General features: G+C 39.2%; 1 protein-coding gene and 1 long non-coding RNA gene across 3 annotated transcripts in view; one reads left to right on the top strand and one right to left on the bottom strand.

Moving 5' to 3' along the window:
• ABCD3 (ATP binding cassette subfamily D member 3) overlaps positions 1–7,633 on the bottom strand; it is a 34,018-nt gene extending 26,385 nt beyond the window's left edge. The window contains exon 1 of the mRNA XM_069789298.1: positions 7,447–7,633. Coding sequence (XP_069645399.1) covers positions 7,447–7,562 — 116 coding nt within the window. The 5' untranslated portion in view covers positions 7,563–7,633. The remainder of the gene's footprint in view (positions 1–7,446) is intronic.
• Positions 7,634–7,649: 16 nt separating this feature from the next.
• Positions 7,650–14,397, top strand: LOC138686418 (uncharacterized). Of its 2 annotated transcripts, XR_011325779.1 has the most exons (4): positions 7,650–7,758; positions 8,118–8,264; positions 8,681–11,401; positions 14,059–14,397. It is a non-coding gene; the product is annotated as an uncharacterized lncRNA (long non-coding RNA). The 2 variants fall into 2 exon arrangements; XR_011325778.1 differs by lacking the exon at positions 14,059–14,397 and having other exon boundaries at positions 8,681–13,777.
• Positions 14,398–20,149: the final 5,752 nt, after the last annotated feature.

Raw genomic sequence — 20,149 nt, 5'->3', positions numbered from 1 at the left:
CAAACAGGAAAAAGTTGAATTATTACTGTCTCTAGAAATATCTGTCTCCTTCCAGAAGAAAGTTTGGTGGAAGCAATCTACACCGAGCTAAGCATAATAGGGAATTGCAGATGAAGCAAGAGATAAGCAAGACTTCTAGTTTAATGACAGATGAAGAAGAAATAAGGGTTTGAAAATGTTACGCTCTGCTTAACTAACAAAAAAAGCTACAATTTTCAGGTCATGCTACCTTCCTTCTATAGAGTAGGATGCCTAGCTTCTGCTCAACACAGTACAAAGGAAGAATATCCGGTTTAGGGTTAAGTGGAGCTTTTCAAAGAGTTGTTACCTCTAAGCAACCTTTGTATTTGTGTTTTGCAGACCTTACATTCTAGAATGTTACTGAACAATTTTCATAGCTTTTAAAAAAACCCAACACCACTCAAGATAAATGATTTTGTAATAGTTCCTGATTATTTGTGCAGTTTTCAGATTAGTTTTGCAGTCAAGATACTACTGAGACAATGTAAAGACAGAATACAATTCAAATTACTAAAGACAGAATGCAACAGCATACCATGTTACAGTGTGAAGAAATAACAGCTATGAGAAAATTATACTGTTGCTCATAGCACACTCATTGGTAGACATAGCTTCATATTGCACACCCCACAAAGAGGTAGAGAGAGGAACAGTACAGTTATTTCAGGTCAAGGGCAGCAGCCTTACTCAGAAGCCTGGGCACAGTCCAAAAGCATGCCCATTTACGCAGTATGCACTGAGCACACACAGAAACCCGGAGCACGTTTTTCTTGGCGCTAGGTTGGTAGCTAGTCACAGCATAACAAATATAATGTGAGGGGAATGCGTTCAGGCAACCAAGAGGACTCTGAGAAGGTCACAGTCAGCTATGTCACTACAAGCAGGTGTTCTGAATTGCTCTGCATTGCTAAAGCTCAAAAAGTTTCTACAAGCATTTGAGAAGGTGGCAACAAAGCAGAGCTGTGTAGAGGAAATTCTAAGTTTCAGTAGAAGTCTGCATCTCGATAACAAAGTAACACCTAAAGAAAAACCTTAGAGCTACTAGTTTTTTCCACAAACTTTTGCTCTCGCCTGCGCTGTGGCTGTAGCTCTCCCTCATGGATAACAGCAGAAAAAGACTTCTAGCTAGTTCCTTGCAAAGCAAAAAAGAAAATAGTTTCATATTATTGCACACACGCTAAATCTTCGCTTAGACAGCAATCATTTTATGCAACTTAAGAGAGAAACCACTAATTAACTACCCAGGCCCAAAACAAAGGCATTCTGAACGCTAGGAGTAGGGCCGAGTCATCCGGTTTCTCCTGTCTCTGTACCCTCCAGCTGAAGACAGCTTTTCTGAGCCCCAGGCAGGTTTTTCTACAAGATTAGATTTTAGATGCATTTTCTAGTAATCCTATCAGTATGTTTTCTCTTTCTTTTTGGTTTTTGTTGGTTTTTTTTTCTAAATGCTAGTGCACATACAGCAAGTAGTAGACTGAACAGTCATATTCACATTCTGGATAAACCTACTTTAATGTAGCTGCACAGTTTTTGGTTTTGGTTTTTGTTTTTTTTTGACACCTGCCACCTTTTCACAAAGCAGCACAGGTTCCCTTTAAAGCTTTTACATACATGGAAACAGTTTATTAATCTGCAGCAATGTAATTTCACTCTTCTTACCAAACAGTCATGGGGGACTCAACTAGAACAGGTCCCTTCATGCAAAGTACACTAGCAAGGCTCACCCAAACATCTTCAGAACCTAATGAAATGAGGCAAACTAACAAAAGATAATAACATCCTAAATATACAAAAACAGAATAAAAATGCATGACTTGCTTCGAGTTACAACTGCCACTTGCTATGTTTAAACTTCTGTGTTACACTGAAAAACTCCTCCAAATGTTTGAACACATCTATCACTTCTGATCATACTTAAACACTGCCAAACTGTAGGTTCATGGACAGTCCACAGCCAATGACATAAGCAAAACATCTACTTCCACTCTGTGAGAAGAAAAAAGCTGAGAAGCCCAATGACAGGCGAGTGCATACGTCATGTGTCACCCAAGATTAACTGTGTAAAACCCTATTCGATATACACTGTGTCAACAACTCTGTTGACCTCTCTCAACTTAAATGAGCCTTTCCCCTTGCTTTAGGCATGTCTAACCTCTAAAGCCCCAAGCATACATTGTTCTTCCTTTATGCATTTTTCTCTCCACAGGAGGGATGCCAAACACTTGGGTTTCAGTAGTTCAATACACACAAAATTAGATGTCCATACCCTAGCATCCTCTTGGATCCTAATGGACAGAGCTGGGTGATAGGAAAGGCCAGTGTGTCTAGGAGCAGATTCTAAAACCTTTTATTTTGTCACCTTTCCATATATTACAAATTCCTTCCTATTAACTCCATTCCTTTTATTCCCTTTCCCTAATCTTGCAGTTCCAAACTCTTTACCCTAATTACCTTCTATTACTCCTTTCAGTCCCTTCTTCCAGCAGAAAGCTGTATGAGTTAAATACCTTTTTGAAAGTAATCCAACTTCATTCTCCAGTTGTGTAAGTACTTTATTTTAAACTACATGGATACTCAGGAAAAATTCTCACTAGAGGGATAACAGACAATATCCAGCTCCTTTACGTAGCACCCCTTAAGGTTTTATTTTTGAAGCAATCAAACCTTAAGGAGATATTCTGCTGCTTCTTGTTTGAAGCAATGATATCTAATATTCAAGACAAAGCCCATAAAACAGACACAGGATTACATTTTTGTGGATGAAAGGTAACATATAACTTAATTTTATTTTACAAATGTTGTACACTACAGCCTTTTTTCCTTTTACAATCCTATACTGTATAACCCTATTTCAACAGTTACCATTTTTGAGTGTTTATTTAATATGGGTTTAGTGTCTTTCTTTAAAGAACTACAATGCTTAGGTGAACCAAAGCAGAAGTGTAAAGGTTGAGGGGCAAGAGGGTGAAGAGGTGCTCAGCATTTCAACAGTTTTTGCCATTATTTTTTTTTATTATTATGGCACAAATATGAATTACAATCCCCACCCACACATTGTCAGTAAGGTTGAGATCATTTGCATTCAATTAACATAGTAATTCATAACAACAAACTGCTATCCCCTAGTAACAGCAGCTGCTAGAAGAGAAACATTTGTTGTTTGTGTTTGCACACAACCAGACAGTATTTGTATTACAGCACAAAACATCATTTAGGAAAAGAGTAAAGATGAGTTTAAAGTTTTATTTCAATACTTTTTATGCTTTAAAAAAAAAGTAAAGAAAAAACATTCCAGAAATCAGTCTTTTCGGACCTTGCTCAGTGACAAAGTCTTGGGCATTAAATTTTTTTCTTGATTTTAACTGACAGGGGAGAAAGTACAAAGAATACTGACCTGACTTCCGCTGGTTTTCCTTCATTCTTCCTCTCTGTAAATCTTTCTCCAATACTCAATAGGGGGAAAAAATAGAACCACTGGTCTTTAAAACAGATTTTATGAGTCAATTCCCTAAATGGAGGCAACATTTTCAACTGTCAGGACACTCACTGATCATCAATGCTGAAGTCACTTCTATTTGCAGAAAGAGCTCATGCTGGATTAGTTTTTTCCAGATACCCAGGATAATGTAGTTCCTCAAAAAAAGACAACTTATAATTCTAAAAAACCCACATACTACAACTGAAGTCATAATTGCATTTACATATAACAATTTTCCCCCTCCCAAGAGGAAATGAAGCTTTTCCAAGGAAACAGACTTTTTGAGAGCAACTCGAATAGAGAAACAGTGCATTTTTCTCTCCATGCTTTATTCCAAGGAAGTAACATGGAACACTAACAAGTTACTATAAGCAAACAGTTCTATGTCATTCTATTTTGGAGGATTTTAGAAAGTTGTGGTTAAAATATACTGTAAAATGCAAATGATACCACCTCTCAGTTCTACAAAACTCATGAGTGGTGTAATAGCTCTTACAGAAGAACATCTGTGACTAATTGAGCTAGCACTAATTAAGTGATCTTTGACCTACTAAGGTAGGTTACCATAACATATACAGCTTACTTATTCATACATTGCTACTTGATACAAGTTGTACTGGACCTTGCCCCATTGTCTGACAGCAGAAAAGTAGGTGAAAGTTGCCTCTTCTTTCCTTCCTGCTATCATTTCTATAAGTGATTATTCTATATCGAAATTAACACACAAAATAGGAAGAGTCTGGGTAAGATAACTTTTTTGTTACACATTCAAACGCATTTGATTTGCTAAAAGATTTTTTAGTTGTTGGTTGATTTTTTTAATGTATACATTATTTTACCTTTCAACTTTGGCCAGCAGTGATACTGAACCATTGCTAACATTCCAGCAAAACTTAAAAAAAAGCACACAAAACAGAAAACAGTTATTCCAGGAAAACACATTATAATAGCATATCTTACTTTGAACATAAAGTATGTATAAGCATAAATACTTAAGTGTGGATTCTTAAATAAACGATGTGAGAAAGGAAGAACTTTTGCAGGTAAAGTTCACAGTTGTACTAGAACACTTCCATGGTTCACTTGAATGTTAAGGCCAGTGTTTTGCTGTTTATATTCAAGTCTGCAATGTTCACCTTCGCCCTTAGGAAGTCCAAAACTAGAATTTCACCTTCCAGAATTCAAGCAGCTGCAATTCATCTCATACTAACATGACACAACATTTTCCGGCATTATATACACCAAGGTTAACAAAGGAATTCACACATATAAAATTAAATCACCACTATTCCTCACACACTTTACTCGGTTAACCTCAAGCAGCGACTACACTACCAGTCCTCTTCCAGACTACACAGATTGCCAAGTGAAATTCTTCTCCATAGGAATAAGTAAACAAATTTAGGACAGCCTTACTCTCCCAACTTCTCCCTCTTCCCAAAGAGGCAGAGAGAAATACAACACAAATTAGAGGGTACACTAGGCCCTGGAGATTTTTATCATTACTGCACAAAGGTTTACCACTTGTTATTATATGTCAGCATCACATACCAGCACAAGTATGCTGGAGTATGTAAAGATGTGGCACCATGACAATCCTTTCCAAAAGTATGCTATAATTCACTTTAGCAACAAAGCATTAAGAGATGAATGATACATGACCTAATGAGACTAAAGGAGGATGAAGCAATGGTAATAACTGGATGCTTTCGTCTAGGCTGGAGGTATAGGCAATGTAGCTTACCTACTGCCTAGTCTTGATAGGTAGCATTCTGTAAGGCTCCCGGCAAGGTCTGCCTCACAGGGAAACATAGATAAAAGAACAAAGACCAGTGCGCAAAAACCATCTCCAGAAATAGCACTAAAGCAGCAGCACAGCTATTACTGAAACAACTGAATGTTGTATGTTAGAGTTTGGAATCTATGGCCACAACACAGTACCAGTAGTAAATAAGACCTAAGCTGTGGAGGGACTCAAAAGCATAAAGCAACACGTATGCACAAGTGGAACAATCAAGTTTGCAAGCATGGTAGTTATTTTAGCAACTGCATTTCTAATAGATTTGAGAATGCAAAATGGCTTGAGAGAGGAAGATGAGAGAAGCAAAGGATAAGGTATCAGAAAGACTACAGTACAGATAGAGGAAAAGGGACAGATCACGTCAGGCTCTCACAACTCCATTCGAATGCTGAGTTAGCTGGAACGTAACTCATAAATTATTTCCACTTTCCAATTCTCACTAATCTTGTAATAATCTTTGGTCCACTTAATACATCTGAATGCCTCAGATTTTTAACACTGGACCCAGCAAAATCAAAGATTCATACGAGGACACATTCCAAATATAGTCTTCAGCATTAAGGCTAATGCTCACTTTGAGTACATTGATCCTCAAGCTAATAGATGCATTGCCATTGTCAAGTCCTGCAGATCAACATCAAAAGATTTCCAAGCAAAATAGTTTATGGGGACAACCCAGGACCCACATTATACTTATTTCAGGGATAGGGAGATTACTCTGGACAAGTTCTAGCCTGCTCCTGTCAGCTGAATGCTGCTAGTAGTGGGAATGTACTAAATACACTTCAAAACTACACTGGACTCGCATCTACATTTGAAGATGTGCTCCAATCTGAATGTCATCTAGTTTGCGTGCTCCAAGATCACTCCTCAATAAAGGCAGAGCAAGGTAGGCATTGACAATTGGGAGATTCACTTTAAAAGAATACTCTTGGTCTGAATTAAAATGTAGATACCCCCAGAACATCTGCATGGCCTAGTCTTTCTTACAAACACCATTATAATACATTAAGTGTGAAAATCTTGCACTACAGTGTCAGTAACCCACCCAGCTCACCATTTTTATTCCCTTCTATATAGCTTTTCTCCTTTTTTACAACAGTATTTCACTAAATTAAGCAGAGATACCTGAAAAATATCATCCCTCCCCACGAGTTTGATAGAAGAGTAACTCTCCGCAATAGTTTGCAATCTTGTTGTTTTTACTCCATGCAAACAATGTAAGGTAGCAAATGCATGAGTTGTCAGCAGCATATAAATTTCTGACATGTTATATGACAAAGTTACCTAATTTCACAAAGCGCTTAAAGATACCATGTGTATGAAAGGAATTAGGTAAAATAAAACTGGATTGTTGCTTAATCACAGGTATAGTATTACTTAAGTCTGTTGAGTAAGTTCATTTCACCATCACAATCTAGTACCAGGGTAAGTTTATAACGACTACAGGGTATCTTAACTGTACTACTCTAACATGCCGAGTCTTTGGCATATGGTCAATAATCTACAGCCACAAATACACTAAAATTGTGAAAGGATTGAGTCTGAGGTACATTCTTCAGCTGCCACGCTTTATGGTACCCAAGGGCTTCACAGGAGATGAAAAAATACACACCCTGGCACACGTATACCAATAAGGCATCCTCAGAGGCAACAAACCCGATACCACCTCTTTGAAATTGTCACCCACGTACCTCACACGGCAGCATTAAAACCATAGCTGCGGTCCATTATTTGCCTATGCAGATAAGGCGTCCTAGGACATCCCTGGGAGTCAACTGTTCGTTAATACTAGTCCACAGTCAGGAAAACTGAGAAAACGAATATAATTTGACTAACAAGGCGGCGGCGGCCGGATACTCACAAGAGCGGCACCGACTGCACCTGAGGGAAGGCGGGAGGGGGAAGCGGCCTGAGCCCCCTCCCCGGAAGGAGGCTGTGGGCAGCAGCGCCCCGTAACAGCCGGGAGGCGGGCGGCCCCTCCGTCGGGCCGAGAGCCGACGAGGGCTTCCACAGCTCTCGCCCGCCTCGGCCTCCCAGCCCCCGCACCGCCGCTCACCCCCGGCGCCCCTCCCGCCCCGCGCACCCCAGGCCTGGCTCCCGGCCCCGCCGCCCGCCTCCCCCGGCCGCTCCCCGCCGCGCTCACCCGTGCTGGGCTGCCGCCCGCCGCTTGTTGAGCAGGCAGAGGAGGGCGCAGGCGGCGGCGGTGGCCCCGGCGATGGCGGAGTGGCGCACGGTGAGGTACTTGCTGTACGCGGCCATGGTGCCAGCCGCGGAGCCCAGCCGAGCCGAGCGGAGCCGAGGCCAGCCGAGCGGACACGGGGAATGCCGGGAAGGGGGGCGGGGCGGGGCGGAGGCCGCCCGGCCTCTCCTCCGCCGGCGGGCCGGCCGGCAGCGGGCCCCGCCGGGCTTCGCCGGGGGGGCGGCGGCGCGGGCAGGTTGTGCGGTGGGGACGACGGTAATTAACGCTCCTTCCCCACCTCCCACGGCAGCGGGCGCGCCGGGGAGCGGGTGAAAGGGAAGGGGCGTTCCCTCCTGCGCCAGCAGGGCCGGGCCTGCCGCTGGTTGTCCTCGCCTGCAGGTCGGGCTGAGGAGCCTGGCGGCCGGGCCTCGGCCTCAATTTTGTCAGGCGTCCTCGGCCGGGCACCTCCTGCCTGGGAGGCTCCGGTCGTTCGCTTCCACGGGGGGTCTTTTGCAGGTGTACAGTGTGGTTTCTGAGCGTGAATTACGAGTGCCATATAAATGTGGCGGCAGTACAAAATCAACCTTTAAGAGAGACTTTGATGTCAGTTTTGCCACGCTGTCTTTTTTTTTTAGGGCAGTGAGAGCAGCTGCCAAGAGGGTGGAACAAGTTGTCACCTGTGTAAGTCCAGGAAAACAATCCCTATCACGGGCAGAGCCACACCAGCTACAGCTGGAGATACCAGCCAGCTTTCTCCTACAAAACCAGTTATACTCGCACAGGTGCTTTTTCCAGCAGAGTTAATAACAGTTTGCAAAGTCGAGCTATACCAGCAAAAACACCCATGCCAGCATAACTGTATTTACACTGGATCTTCCCCTGGGGTCATATCCCTCAGAAGGACACCCGGTAATGTATATGAAGTGGCCGTACTTTCTACGGGAACTGGTCAGCTATATATTTAAAGCCTGTATTGGTGCAATGGTTCACACTGAAATGACAAAACAATTTCTCTGGTCAAACTTAAATGCAGATCAAAATGCGGTTAGAATCAATGTATCTGGTTTTAGTCTAAAAAAGGTTTTCATACAGGCTTTTAAAAATATTTTAATATCTTTGAACATTGTGCATTTGTTACTGTAGTATAGGAGTGTGTGCATAGGTCAGTCCATGTATTGAGTACTCCTGTTTCTTTCAGATATGTCTGCCTGGAGTAACAGGGCTGAAGCTGCAGTTTGATGAAAAGTAATCTCTGTTTCTTCATTGTGAATCACCACATATACTTCTCTTTCTCACTCCCTTTCCCCATCCTTGGTATCTTTGGGCATTTTGGGGCAAATTTACTTTTTGATGTAAAAGCTGGAGTCTCAAAACATCAAATTGTTCACATGCATGAGAGCACTGGAGTCAGGACTACTGAATCTAGTTCTCTGGCACTTGTTCTGTGACCTTAGGCAAATCGGTAATTGCCCTACTGTAAAATATCTGCTGTACATTGGTGTTTTGGGAAAGAAAAAAAATCAAAACTAATTAAAGTGTTTCTGATACTCAGGAAAATATAGAGCAGAATCACACAGCATTAATAAAGTCATCTTGTTTTATAAGATGAATGTTTGTAAAAATATCTTGGTTTTTTAGATCTTAGCTACTTTAGCAGTAGGTAAATGTGAGAAACTAAAACCAGGTGGTTTCTTCATCAAAGTAAAATGCTTATATTAAAATCATTACAAAAATGAACAGTTCTAAAAGTTTTCAGGTTTACTGCATCTTTAAAGTACAGTTTTGCTGCTACTTATAATCTCAATATCTGTGCAGAGATCAAGAGTGCTGTGATATGCATTTCTTTACAAGTCTTCTTCCCTTCTTAAGCTTAGGCTGGTTGTACCCTTCCACAGAACTAGCTATCTAATATAGCCTAACTTTGTTTACATACAATGTCCATCTGTTTGGGCCATGCTGACCTTTGTTGTTTGCATGACTGCATGACTTGCGTTCTGCTGTGTTTGTCTTCTGTGGTGTCCTTATCCTGCTTTTTCAGGCTAGCCAATACCATGTCCTACTACATATTTCTTTTCTCTTCTAACTTGTCCTTAAATAATTTCACATACACCTGTCATCTGAGAAACTTTCTCATGCATCCGATCCACCACTGTTTCTTCTACTGCCTCCGCTCTTGAATGTTGCTTTTTTTCAGAATAACTTTGTTAGCATGATTGATAAATGGGCACTTTGTTCAAAACATGAGGTTTTTATTGATCCATTGCTTCATCAGTTTCCAACAACACTCATGGCTAAGCATGTCCTTGATGAAATCACCCACACTGATCAAATGCTTTTGTGACAAAAGCTCCTTCTTTGTTCTGCAATTTGAGATCTGCTGCATTTCAATACTTTATACGTTGCAGCCATTTTGTGTTCTTGGTATTCTTGGTGCAAGTCAGCTGTGAGAGTTTTCCCAGGTAGCAAATAACAGCAACGTTAATTCAAATGTATCTCAAATGTAAAAGCTAGAGGTGTAAAGGGGTAGCTTGAAAGAAAACACAGCGAAGAGTCACCTTTATTACTAATAGTGTGTGTAGTTTCTCTGAAGAAGCAAGATCAAATTAACAACTGCTTTTAATGTGGTCCATGGTATGGTTCAAACTTCCTACTAGCTATGTAAGAACATTCATAGAAAGGAAGCTATTTAAACAAGAAAGCGCACTCTGGAAGACTGAAGACTGTAGGAAGGAAAATGCATATTTACTATTAAAGCCTTAAAACCCTATAATGGACATGTTGTGGTTTAACCCCAGCTGGTAACTAAGCACCACGCAGCCGCTCACTCACTCCCCCCCCACCCAGTGGGATGGGTGAGAGAATGGGAAAAAAAGTAAAACTCGTGGGTTGAGATAAAAACAGTTTAATAGAACAGAAAGGAAGATACCAATAATGACAATAACAACAATAATAAAATGACAATAATAATAATAAAAAGATTGGAATATACAAAACAAGTGATGCAGAGTGCAGTAGCTCACCACCCACTGACCGATGCCCAGTTAGTTCCCAAGCAGCGATCTGCACCCCCTGGCCAACTCCCCCCAGTTTATATACTGGGCATGACATCACATGGTATGGAATACCCCTTTGGACATTTTGGGTCAGCTTTCCTGGCTGTGTCCCCTCCCAACTTCTTGTGCCTCTCCAGCCTTCTTGCTGGCTGGGCATGAGAAGCTGAAAAATCCTTGACTTAGTCTAAACATTACTTAGCAACAACTGAGAAACATCAGTGTGTTATCAACATTCTTCTCATACTGAACCCAAAACATAGCACTGTACCAGCTGCTAGGAAGAAAATTAACTCTATCCCAGCCAAAACCAGGACAGGACATCAGGAGACCTCATAATGGCAAGTGTTAGGCTATGGTCCTGTGTCTGAAGTGTTAAGTAGCAGTACCTGCCTAAGCAGTTCTTCAATTTCACAATTAAGAAAAAAAAAAGCCTGCTTAAGAAAAAGCAGTAACAAAATTCTAAACAGTTCAGATTCTTAAGTCATGTCCCCAGTCAATCTTGATTTTAGCCAGTTGAGTATTAAGGAGTGAGTTAGTCAGGAATATAAGAAATTGGTTTGGAATGAATATTTTGTCCCACTAATAGTTATGTGAATACATTTATTTTTTTTAATAGGAGTCTAGGCTAACAAGTAAGAAGATGCTCTGATTTGGTTTCTCTCAGAACAGGAAGAACCTGTATTATTTGCTGTTGGCACTTGGCATACAACACCCAACTATATTCTGAGAACAACATCTAATAATTAAATGAAAAATCATGTTGTTTATTGTAGGTCCAATGTAACATATATTAATACATCAGGGAGAGCAATTTACAAATGTTGCGAAAGGTGGCAGAATAATGAGATTCATTTATGTAAGTTGAGGTAAGCTGTAAGATGCAAACTGTACCATGTATGTCATTTAAGTTTGAAGGTAATTTTTGTAGTGCTGGTCTCCATTCTGTAGACTTGCACTTGCTTAATTTTTAAGTCCGTATAAATTCAGTAAGATTGTTCACTTTAATGTTAAGTACTATGATATTTGAAAACTTAATAACTAGTGGAGCAAGAAGGACAGTTAAAGAGATTGATGTGGTCTCTTTTGCAAAATCTGTGTTATCTCTTAGGTATACCTCTTAGCTGTAAAAATTGGCATGGTTTGCAGGGAAATTAATGAACTGCTGTATTAATGCAGTCATCAGCACTAAGTGATAAGGTTTTGTCATTCTGCTGAAGTGCTACACCACAGTATTAGTTTGTTGCTTGATTTTTAACAGAAAGAAATTACACATCTGAAGTTGAGCTGCATTTAGTTATGTATCAGTTCATATATGTGTGTGTATGAATAAAGATACAGACTATTCCCAATGGCAGCCTCATTAATACAGCTAATATCAACCAAATGGAATCATTATATGTTTAGTCACTCCATACAACTTGAAACTCTAGTGTGGGTGAAGTAGTGTGGATATGGTATCAGCCACTCAAAACCCATAAGCCTCCACCTCCTTGAAACATATGCTGATTATAACACAGGTTTGATCTTCAGAGTGGGGCCTACAGGGTGAAATTGAAATGGACATAAAGTTTCTTTGATCTGCAGAACAGAAAGAGAAGACATGCTTCCATTTCTTTGTACCTCCTGTTTTCACTTCTTGTTCTTGCCCTTTTCCTACCCACCTTCTGCATGCCCCTCAGATGATTGGGATGTTACAGGAACTTAAGATGCGGAAAGGTAGTCTTTCTGAGCAGAAAGTAAAATTTGGGAATGATGTGGGGAGAAAGATAAGGGGTGTATAGAAAAAAAAATTATTAGAGAGCTTAGGATGTACAGAGCATTGGCTTTTAAATATATCAATGCTTGCAGACTTTCTGTGCCATTACTGCCTTACTTCCTCACTGTATGGGGATAGGAGTACTTGTCCTAATCTTTATTAAATGACACCATAACCCACAAGAGCTTAACTGCTACACACAAGTCTACTTTCTGCATTTCCTTGATTTCTGGCAATAATTTTTGATTTATATGCCTGTTTTTTTAATGTGACTGTGATCTGTCCTCTATAAAAACAACTCTTACCTCTACTTAATACCTCATGCCTTTCTAAAATACAAGACAGATCATTTTTTATAAGCAGAGTTCATAAATTCAAAAATCCAGGTGAAAATGTGAAAGTACATAAGAATTACCATTATTAGATGAGACTCTGAAATTATCTGGTCTCCTATCTGTACATGGATAGTATCAGATACTCTAAGAGACAGTATAGACTCCACACATCTGCTTCCATAGCAGATGTTACTCTAGTGTCAAACATTTAGTTCTAAAGTACAGTGTTTGACATCCATTCTAATTTTTGTTGTCATTAAGTATTATAATTACTCATATTCTGCTGGTCCAGAAAACACACCTAGTATTTCAGATAAGAGCAAACCACTGATTTGCAGTAAGAATTCAGTTTTATTTTACTTACTGTTTTCATTTGTTTTTCCTGTTAGTTGGTTTTGACAGTTTTACAGAAAGATGTCTTTACAGAGTTGTCCGTATTGATGTTTAGAATGCTGATATTCCTTTCATGAGTAAGTATTGTTGGACAATCTGTGTGAAACAAATACGGAATTAGATTTTTCCTCCAAAATGAAGTACTCTGCGTTTCTTAACAGTTAGTGTCAGTTAGCATTTTGTGCTTCACTTGCCTACCTTGTTTGGACTAGGTGAGTGGGTAGGAAAATGGTAACTGAAACTAAATGTTCCTGTTTAGCTTGTTCAGTTTTTCCTGAAGTGAATCACAGCTCAGTTTGATCTTGACACCTTCTGGTGATCTGAAAGCCAAGGTATTTCACTGCTCAACATTTATTTCTAGCTTATCTCAAATATTGTATTGTTTTATGTTTTATTAGATACATACGTAAAGTAGAAGACCAGAAGTCGTTGATGTTAACTTCCTATTGTACTTAGAAAAATGCTTGATTAAAAAACTGTTCCCTTTCTCATCAAAAAGTGAGAAAACTGAAGGAAGTTTTTAAGGAACATTTTACTGAAAAGGCATTCATGAATAGTATAATGGACCTTTGCAAAGTCACAGTGTCAAGTTTGATATCTGAACTCAGTAATTTAAACAAAGGCATTTAAAATAGGTTTACAACTAGTTCCTGTTTCCTAGGTAGAGCTGTAATTCTTTTGAGATTGCCCCACAATTCTCTTATAAGTAGTGCTTTTCAGCTGTTTATATCTTTGCTGATTTATAATGATGCAAACTGAAAGTTGGCAGAAATCTTCTGCCTCAACTTGGATATTAATATATATAATAAAAGATGTCATGCCAGTGTGGTCCGATTATTTCCGAGAATGAAGCAATCTAAAAATAAATTACTTTCAATATATTAAGAAAACATAACAAGCTTTTAGGTCATTGTGCTTTATTGCCATGCTTTGCAATGAAAACTCAAATTTGGCAGAGACTAGCTTATACAAGAGAGACATAACTTTTGAAAAGCTGTGTCATCATCAGTGTTTATGCTATGGTTCCTTCTTATCCCAGGTGATGAAGCTTGAATTGTTGTAACCACTCAAAAAGAAATCATATCCCTCTCTCCTATTTGGTCTAGAGGTATCAGACATTAGATTTAAACCATAATAACTTCATCAGACCCATCCTTCTGTTTTCCAGGAGCTATGGCCACAAATATATACTATGATGATGTGTTCCTTAAACAAAGTATAATTTGTTTTTAACATTGGTAATATAGAAAAGATGCTAATATAACAGAACAAGGATTTTAATACATTCTGTGTGTAGATCTATTTGCTTAGTTAATCACCGTGAAAGATCAGTAGTGAGGGTCCAATTTTTAGACTCTGCAGAGCTCTTCTCCCTGTTGGCATATTCCTGGAAACTACTGTCTCCTACTTCCTCTCACTATGGGGACTTTTAAACTATTTAGCATTTAGTACTTTTTACACATTAAATTTCTGTCCTTGGCAAGTACGGTATTTCTTAATCATTGTTTTGAGTCAATATAGTTCAGATCTTTTGGGGGGGGATTAAAGTAGAATTAGAAGTTCTCCTCTGTATGCAATACTTTGCATTTATTAACACTCAGATTCAAGTACCATTTTGCTACACACTCACCAGCTGAAGAAAGACAGAAGGTGGAGGAGCAATGTGGAAACTCTAAGTGGGTTTCTAAAATTGAAGTCCTGTCTCCACCCATTGTTTCACAAGTTGGTAATTATTATAGCAGCCCTTCTGATTAACCATGTCAGAGACATTGAACATTCTAGGAGCCTAATGGTCTGCTCTTACACACTAATAACAGGTCATATATGATATCCATGTAGCATTATTGAATAAGTTTCTCATGTGTTCCTTCACACTGCCAAATTATTGACTTTTGAAAAATAGATTTGTATGCCTTCTGTAACAATTCTTGTCTTTGGGCTACCAAAAGGGCTGGAGATTCCATCATTCGGTATGTTCAGGTCCCTCACAGCTCCTGCTGCTAAACAAACTTCATCACCCTGTAAAGCAACCATGCACCATCAGTTTCCTTACAGATCACATTATCCAAGTCTCTGCAACCTTCCTCCGTACAGACTAAGCAGTGAGCTGTTGATGAAGTACTATGCAAGCTCAAAGCCTTTTCCCACAATGGGTGTTTTATACCAAAATGCAGCTAGACATGGGGACTGAGCATAGGTAACAGTTTTTGGCTTAAGAATGATCCCACTGATCTGAATGCAGGGGGGATAAAACCTGGTAAGGAATGCATTATGATGAGGCAAGATTGAGAGTGGAAGAGAAATAAATGGCTTGACAAGAAATCAGTGAAGAAGGGCTACAGAAACTGGAGTGGCTTAGCAAGACAATATTTAGGAAAGGAGGCTGAGCCACCTTGGGTCAGGAAGCCAGTGGCAGGAGGACCTAGAGACCAGTTCAGCAAGGAGATTAGACAGGCTGAACAATGATTCTGGTACTGGGAGGGAATTACATTATTAGGCAAGAAAGGCAGACTGGATGTATGTTGCAAAACAGGAGGGTGACACTTAGAAATACTGAGCAAAACAGAAAGGAGGGATTTAGAGCTAATTGACTGGAGAAGAAAAAGGTTGAAAGAAGGCAACTTAAATCTAATGAGAAAATGCAAGATGGAACTGGCTGGACCAGGAGCTTGTGGTACCTGAGCTAGCAATTTATGATGGAGGAGAGATGGAGGAAACATGGTAGAAAAACCATTTGACAGGGAGTTCAAATGTAGTTCTTAGAATCATAGAATCATTTAGGTTGGAAAAGACCTTTAAGATCATTGAGTCCAGCTGTAAACCTAGCACTGCCTAGTCCACCACTAAACCACATCCCTAAGCACCGCATCTACAAGTCTTTTAAATACCTCCATGGATGATGACTCCACCACTTCCCTGGGCAGCCTGTTCCAATGCCTGACAACCCTTTCGGTGAAGAAATTTTTCCTAATATCCAATCTAAACCTCTCCCTGGCATAACTTGAGGCCATTTCTTGTTGTCCTATCACTTTTTACTTGGAAGAAGAGAACAACACCCACCTCGCTACAACCTCCTTTCAGGTAGTTGTAGAGACCTCCCCTCAGCCTCCTTTTCTGCAGGCTAAACAACCCCAGTTCCCTTCTTGCATGAACCTGTACTGGGTTAGGATTGTATAGGTAAGTAGGCTGTTGCCTACAGGCCTGCTCTGTCATATATTACAAAAATTTTGAGACACAGCATATGAGGCAGGTGATGATGGGAAGAAAAATGACAGTTCTACGGCTAAGGCAGATAAATGCTGAGAAGATGATCTGAACTGCCACTTCAACTCTGCCACAGAATCACTGTAGGATGCTGCCCCAGGGTAAGTTACCTAACACAATCAAAGTTGGCCTATAGTTGCATTTTTCCCCATTTTCAGAATATTTATCATGAGATATATCAGAGAGGTATTTGCAGAAGTGTTCTGTGCTACTAAGTGGTTGCAGTTAGGTGGAGCTTTCTTTAAACATAGTATTTTTTAAATTACTTAGAATTTAATAATATATTTTTTTAATTTTGCATCATATTTTGATGGCGTTCATTAAAGTCTAGTGCTAGATACCGATTACAAATGAATTTAATATTACAGATGAATACTAATAACTGTCTACTCGCTGAATGAGGCAGCAATACTGTGGTAAAAACATATGGAGCCATATAATTAAAGGTTGCATCCTGATACAGCCTTAATTCAAGTTTCTTGGGCAGGTTTAGACTTTTGTGCCAGACTTATTTGGGACTATTCCAGAAGACACACGTGCAGAGTCCAGCTGCTTTATTTAGCAACATTTTCTGCAAAAAGGTGTTTTACTAGTGCATGCGCTGGCTTCCAGTAGTTGTCATAATTGAGATGTTGGTTTAGATCTAATCTTTGGATCCCCAAACCTTCCAATAGATAGGATCTAGTTGCCTTCTTTCTTTCTCAAAGCATGTGAATTTACTCACAGTTTTGAAAGGAAATGCACTGGTAACAGAGTAGGAAGCAACAACGAAAGGTGCGAGTCGTGAATGGCTGATACTTGTCTAGGGATAAGAAAATAGAGAATGCAGTGGAACCATACAGAAGTGGTGGATCTTTAAATTTGATTGAGGAAACCAAGAGAGACTTTAGTTCATAGAATCATAAAAAAACAGGGCTGGAGGGTTCCTTCAGGATCATCCAGATGGTCTTCAGCAAAGATGGTATAGAATGAGAGGAATGAAAAAGGCCAGGGAAATAAGATTATTAACATAGTAAACCTCTTAGTTGTGTCAAACAAGCAGGAAGAGATACGTTCCTAATATATTGTAGAATAGGTAACAAAATGTGTAATTCAGTGAGTAAAATTCAGAAACATGAATCAAGTAGGCTTTTGTTAAATAAGCACAGGATCAATAACAGCAGAGGAGGAGGCAGAAAGTAGACCCCTGAAGAATGTGAAGAAAATAGTAAAGTTTTAAAGAAATATGAAGCTCCTCTCCATAGATATACACAGAAAGAGACTGCCATTGTATTTCTTTTTTTCTTTTTTTAAGAAAGGATGTTACTACTACATGTTATTACTATTACTTACTAATATTACATATTACTACTAATACCTGCTACTAATAATTTTTGCTACTAATTTATTAATATTACATCTTGCTACTACTAATAGTTTGTGATACTACTGATAAATAGTACGTTTAAAGCCAGATCACTAGGAGAAGTTATTTAGATTGCTAGTACCCAAGACAGTGCTTGCAGTTAAACATCTTTTAACTTGTTCAGCATGCAAAGATACTGCTTACGGGGCTTTCTAGTATAGCTCATGTCCACTGGAAATTAAAATTTGAAACTAAGATCATCAGGCAATGTAATGTATATAACTGTCCAAATGCAATACCCATCAGGACAGTTGCCTTCATGCTGTGTAGGCCAGTGTTTTACATGTTTTAGAAAAAAATGGTGAAAGTTTCTGTATGTAAATATGTATATGTAAATAGGTATGTAAATATACATATGTGTGCATGTGTATATATAAATACACATACATATGCACACTTTTCCTTTTTTGGTATAGAAAAATAAATAAATCTTTCTTTCATAGGAAAAAGTAAGTAGTGTAGTTTTATCCCATTCTAGCAGAAGGAAAAAAAAAATCATATTGCTCTTCAGCCTTAAGGCATAAAGTTGTACGTCTCTACCAACGTGAGAAAATTCTCTGTTCCTTCCTACATAGAGCTACACCCTATGCCACAGCTGAAAGCTCATCCTCTCTGCCTGCCAGCTAAGGCACAAGTTTATAAGGTAGGGCAGAATTCTTTGCTCCAGCTCAGCAAGACTGAACCCACACAGTCCATCTTAATGCAGAATATATAAAAAGAAGATACACAGTTTAACTATTAAGTAAATAAATGTCCAAATTACATCATTCCAAGTCAAATGTCAACTGCCAGTTGCCCTGTTATCTAAAATAAGATGAGAGTGAGTTTTTACCACAAGTAAAGACATGTTTCCATGTTATTATCACAGCTTAGTTAACGCACTGAATGTTCACACGCTGGTTTATCTCACACTAACTTGATGGGAATAGTATAAACAGGCAGCAGAAGTAACCAAATACCAACTATGGACCAAACCTTTAATAGTTGCTTATGGTAACTAAGCAAGAATAAATATAAACTTAATCCTCCTAATTCTTTTCCTAAACTTAGTTGTGCTGTACATTTGACCTTCAGAAACAACTGTGCCCTAATCTTTAAGCTTATTATATATTTCTTTTTGTAATCAGAAATTGTAAGTCATAGGGCTTGACTCATATGACTACCAGAGCAGTTATGTTGTCTGGATCGCATTGTTGAAATACCTTTCAGTCCAAGAAGCTCCATAGTCCTGCAGAAGAGGAAGATGTGTAGAATTGCTAAAAGCAGGTAAGAGATCAAGACACACAAGTACTGAGTAGTTCTTGCAGGCACATTTTTCAGAGTTTACTTCAGGCACCATTGAAATGGCCATTTCTCAGATGGATGTTCAACAGGGTCATCTTCTGAACCGTCTCACAGCTTAAAGCAATTGTTCCAATTACAGAGAGACCTTCATGTCTTCAGAAACGTGTGTCTACTTTTTCCAAGATCTTCTCAGTAAGGAAAATCTGAAGCTTTTGTTCATAACGGAAATAAGGCTTGTGTAGCAATGTAGCACAACCATAGCCTGTGCTCTCTGCTGCAGGAAAGAGAATATCTGTGAGGAAAAGTTTACGTTCCTGAATAACGTAGGATCTTGGGGAAAGCAGAGCACTGACTCCTACCTTGGATGAAGGAGGGAAGCAAAGTAGTAATTGAAATCTTAGAAGAAAAGGTTAAAAGGGAAGGAGGAAAGAGAGAAGGGGAGAGGTTCCTACAAATGTAATTTAAAGTCATAACGGTCATTCCTTAGAAGTTCTAGAGGTGGATAATGGGACCTCCCATTCACAGTAGCAAGTCTTAGACTCCAATTTTATTCAGTTCAGTTGTGGTCACATAAGCAGTACCTCATTGGTTCAATAAAATTTAACTCATCTTCTAAACTTTTGGATAATTATCCAAACTAACTTTAAGGTTCTCCTCCAAAAATTCTAGATTCATCATCTTCCTTTTGAACACAAAATGCAATCCCACAGTGAACATAGTGCTAACATTTTGAGCACACTTGTGCTCTTGGAATTTGCTGTTTTCAGAATTCCATCACTGAACTAAAATAAGATAGCAACAAATTGAAAAAGAACTAATAGAAAAGCGGAGCAAATGTGAGAATAAGGATTAAAATGCTCTAAGGTTTGCTTTAAAGCCACATGGTCTTCTCCAACAGCAAGAAATGTTTTGACTAACACCCAACCAAAACACAAACGCTCTAGTTTTCCTCCCAGATACTAATTGATAAAAACAGTATTCTGAAAAACAGCTCAAAATAACTGTGTACGTGGTAGTGAATTCTTGGGTTGGGAAGCCAAACTAGCTCTTTACATATTCAATTTGGTTGTGGGTTTTGTTTGTTTGTTTGCTTGCTTTTCCAAGGCAATATTAATGCAAACAAGAACCTAGTAGTAGCAGAAAACTCTCAGTCAACCTATGCCATAAACCCAGAAAT

Source organism: Haliaeetus albicilla, chromosome 8 (assembly GCF_947461875.1).
Source record: "Haliaeetus albicilla chromosome 8, bHalAlb1.1, whole genome shotgun sequence".
In the NCBI taxonomy this organism is placed as follows: Eukaryota; Metazoa; Chordata; class Aves; order Accipitriformes; family Accipitridae; genus Haliaeetus; species Haliaeetus albicilla.
This window is presented reverse-complemented; position numbering and strand designations above follow the sequence as displayed.